This window comes from Odontesthes bonariensis, chromosome 11 (genome assembly GCF_027942865.1).
Source record: "Odontesthes bonariensis isolate fOdoBon6 chromosome 11, fOdoBon6.hap1, whole genome shotgun sequence".
Lineage (NCBI taxonomy): Eukaryota > Metazoa > Chordata > Actinopteri > Atheriniformes > Atherinopsidae > Odontesthes > Odontesthes bonariensis.
Genome location: NC_134516.1, coordinates 1240880 through 1244572, shown reverse-complemented (window position 1 = coordinate 1244572; position 3693 = coordinate 1240880). Strand labels below are relative to the sequence as shown.

General features: G+C 60.3%; 1 protein-coding gene across 1 annotated transcript in view; it reads right to left on the bottom strand.

The window, feature by feature from the left end:
- Positions 1-474: 474 nt before the first annotated feature.
- The window catches only part of LOC142391150 (serine/threonine-protein kinase pim-2-like), an 8113-nt gene continuing 4894 nt past the window's right edge, over positions 475-3693 (bottom strand). Inside the window, exons 2-6 of the mRNA XM_075476927.1 lie at positions 3584-3686; positions 2843-3051; positions 2579-2748; positions 824-1000; positions 475-740 (exon numbers count right to left, since the gene is read on the bottom strand). Coding sequence (XP_075333042.1) covers positions 601-740; positions 824-1000; positions 2579-2748; positions 2843-3051; positions 3584-3686 — 799 coding nt within the window. The 3' untranslated portion in view covers positions 475-600. The remainder of the gene's footprint in view (positions 741-823; positions 1001-2578; positions 2749-2842; positions 3052-3583; positions 3687-3693) is intronic.

The window sequence follows — 3693 nt, the reverse complement described above, 5'->3', positions numbered from 1 at the left end:
TACAAACAGAACCAACCAAACGGGTCACAAACAAACAAACCAACCAACCAAACGGGTCACAAACAAACAAACAAACAGAACCAACCAAACAAACAGAACAAACCAAACAAACAAACATACAAACAGAACCAACCAAACGGGTCACAAACAAACAAACCAACCAACCAAACAGAACCAAACGGGTCACAAACAGACAGAACCCACCAAACGGGTCACAGAGTAACAGAACCAAACAGAACACCATGTGATCCAGTTACTGAAACTTTTATTCAAACGTTGACTTTTGTTTTCAGTTGATCCAAAAACTTATTTAATGTAAATAAACAGAACCAAGTGACCTGAACCACTTTGAGTGTAAAACGGATCAAAAAACAGATCAATAAACGGGTCAATAAACGGGTCAATAAACAGATCGATAAACGGGCCGCCGAGGAAGAGGAGAACACCTTCATCCTCACCTGCGTCATGTGACCTCTTCACATGAGGAGTGGGAGGAGTCAGAACCAGAACTGATCAGAACCAAATAAATAATCATTAACTTAGCGGTGGCTCCTAAAAACAGGAAGCGTCTCTTTATTTCTGGTTGCTCGCCGCTCCGGCTCACAGGGACGGGCTGAGCGGCGAGCTGTGCTCCTCCTCCTCCTCGCCGCCCTCCATCCACGGGTGGGCTAGCAAGTCCTCCAGCGAGGGGCGGTCCTCCGGGCGGAACGCCAGGCACCAGCGAATCAGAGACTTGCATTCTGCAGGGCCAGAGCGGAGGTCAGGAACCAGAACCAGAACCAGAACCAGAACAAACCCATCAGGGGGCGGAGCTTCTGCTCACCTTTGGACAGCCGGCGTTTAAAGATGGGCTTGGCCTTAATGATCTCCTGGTCACGCTCAAACGGGATGTCGCCGCAGACCATGTCGAAGAGTAGGACGCCCAGAGACCAGACGGTGAGCGGCGCCGCCTCGTAGGAATGTGCCAGGATCCACTCCGGCGGGCTGTAGACCCGAGTACCTGTGGGGCGAGAAAGGGAGGGGCGTCAGCCGCCGCCATCAGGGGACAGAAAGGGAGGGACGTCAGGCGCCGCCATGAGGGGCGAAAAAGGGAGGGGCGTCAGGCGCCGCCGTCAGGAGACAGAAAGGGAGGGGCGTCAGGCGCCGCCAGCAGGGGACAGAAAGGGAGGGGCGTCAGGTGCCGCCAGCAGGGGCGAGAAAGGGAGGGGCATCAGGTGCCGCCATCAGGGGCGAGAAAGGGAGGGGCGTCAGGCGCCACCATCAGGGGCGAGAAAGGGAGGGGCGTCAGGCGCCGCCATCAGGGGACAGAAGGGGAGGGGCGTCAGGTGCCGCCATCAGGGGCGAGAAAGGGAGGGGTGTCAGGCGCCGCCATCAGGGGCGAGAAAGGGAGGGGTGTCAGGCGCCGCCATCAGGGGCGAGAAAGGGAGGGGCGTCAGGCGCCGCCATCAGGGGACAGAAAGGGAGGGACGTCAGGCGCCGCCATGAGGGGCGAAAAAGGGAGGGGCGTCAGGCGCCGCCGTCAGGAGACAGAAAGGGAGGGGCGTCAGGCGCCGCCAGCAGGGGACAGAAAGGGAGGGGCGTCAGGTGCCGCCAGCAGGGGCGAGAAAGGGAGGGGCGTCAGGTGCCGCCATCAGGGGCGAGAAAGGGAGGGGCGTCAGGCGCCACCATCAGGGGCGAGAAAGGGAGGGGCGTCAGGCGCCGCCATCAGGGGACAGAAGGGGAGGGGCGTCAGGTGCCGCCATCAGGGGCGAGAAAGGGAGGGGTGTCAGGCGCCGCCATCAGGGGCGAGAAAGGGAGGGGTGTCAGGCGCCGCCATCAGGGGCGAGAAAGGGAGGGGCGTCAGGTGCCGCCATCAGGGGACAGAAGGGGAGGGGCGTCAGGTGCCGCCATCAGGGGCGAGAAAGGGAGGGGCGTCAGGCGCCACCATCAGGGGCGAGAAAGGGAGGGGCGTCAGGCGCCACCATCAGGGGCGAGAAAGGGAGGGGCGTCAGGCGCCGCCATCAGGGGACAGAAGGGGAGGGGCGTCAGGTGCCGCCATCAGGGGCGAGAAAGGGAGGGGTGTCAGGCGCCGCCATCAGGGGCGAGAAAGGGAGGGGCGTCAGGCGCCGCCATCAGGGGACAGAAGGGGAGGGGCGTCAGGTGCCGCCATCAGGGGCGAGAAAGGGAGGGGCGTCAGGCGCCGCCATCAGGGGCGAGAAAGGGAGGGGCGTCAGGCGCCGCCATCAGGGGACAGAAGGGGAGGGGCGTCAGGTGCCGTCATCAGGGGCGAGAAAGGGAGGGGTGTCAGGCGCCGCCATCAGGGGACAGAAGGGGAGGGGCGTCAGGTGCCGTCATCAGGGGCGAGAAAGGGAGGGGTGTCAGGCGCCACCATCAGGGGCGAGAAAGGGAGGGGCGTCAGGCGCCGCCATCAGGGGACAGAAGGGGAGGGGCGTCAGGTGCCGTCATCAGGGGCGAGAAAGGGAGGGGTGTCAGGCGCCGCCATCAGGGGACAGAAAGGGAGGGGCGTCAGGCACCGCCATCAGGGGACAGAAAGGGAGGGGCGTCAGGCACCGCCATCAGCCGCCTAAATGAGGCGTACCTTCGAACTCGCTGTACGCCGCCTTTTTGAGCGGCGCCCCCGACCCGAAGTCGACGATCTTCACCTCCAGCGTTTGCATGTCCACCACGATGTTCTCGTCTTTGATGTCTCTGTGCACGATGCCGTGAGCGTGCACGAAGCGCAGCGCCTCCACGATCTGACGGAAGAACCTGCGAGCAGAACAGAAGGTCAGCGCGGGCCGGGCGCTGATGGCGGCGCAGCGACACGTGGAGCCCGGGCCGGAGCCGGGCCGGAGAGACACACCTGAGGGCGAGGCACTCGGGCAGCGCGCCGTACTTCGTGATGAAGTCGAACAGATCCTGGCTCTGCAGCGGGCACTCCAGCACCAGCAGGAAATCCCGCCCCTCCAGCTCAAACCAGTCCAGCAGGCGCACCACGCCGGCGTGACCTCCGACCTCCGACAGCTGCTGCAGCAGAGCGATCTCCATGGGAACGGGGATGAGCTCACCCGGCTGGAGGGACAGAGGAGGATTGATCTGTTATTGATCAGTCATCGATCAGTTATGGATCAGTTATGGATCTGGCATCGATCAGTTATGGATCCGTTATGGATCTGTCATCGATCAGATTGATCAGTTATTGATCAGTCATCGATCAGATTGATCAGTTATCGATCAGTCATCGATCAGATTGATCTGTTATCGATCAGAATTATTTGTTATCGATCAGTCATCGATCAGATTGATCAGTTATCAATCAGTCATCGATCAGAGTGATCAGTTATTGATCAGTCATCGATCAGAGTGATCAGTTATTGATCAGTCATCGATCAGATTGATCAGTTATTGATAATTTATTTATCTGTTATTGATCAGTCATTGAAATCCCAGCTACAGGAACCAGTGTGTCACTGGGGGGAAATCCACCAACTGAACCGTGACATCACACGTTTCTGTGGGAACCAGAGGGGCCGCCCCACACGGGCGGCTGCAGTGCAGCGGCCAGCCATCGGGGGGCGCCAAACATTGGCAGGTTGTGACTCACCTGTTGGGCCCACTGCTGAACTCTGTCCCCGCAGATATGCTTCACGGCCACCTGGAGTCCGTCTGACAGCCTCTGGCCCGAGAACACGGAACCAAACCCGCCGCTCCCCA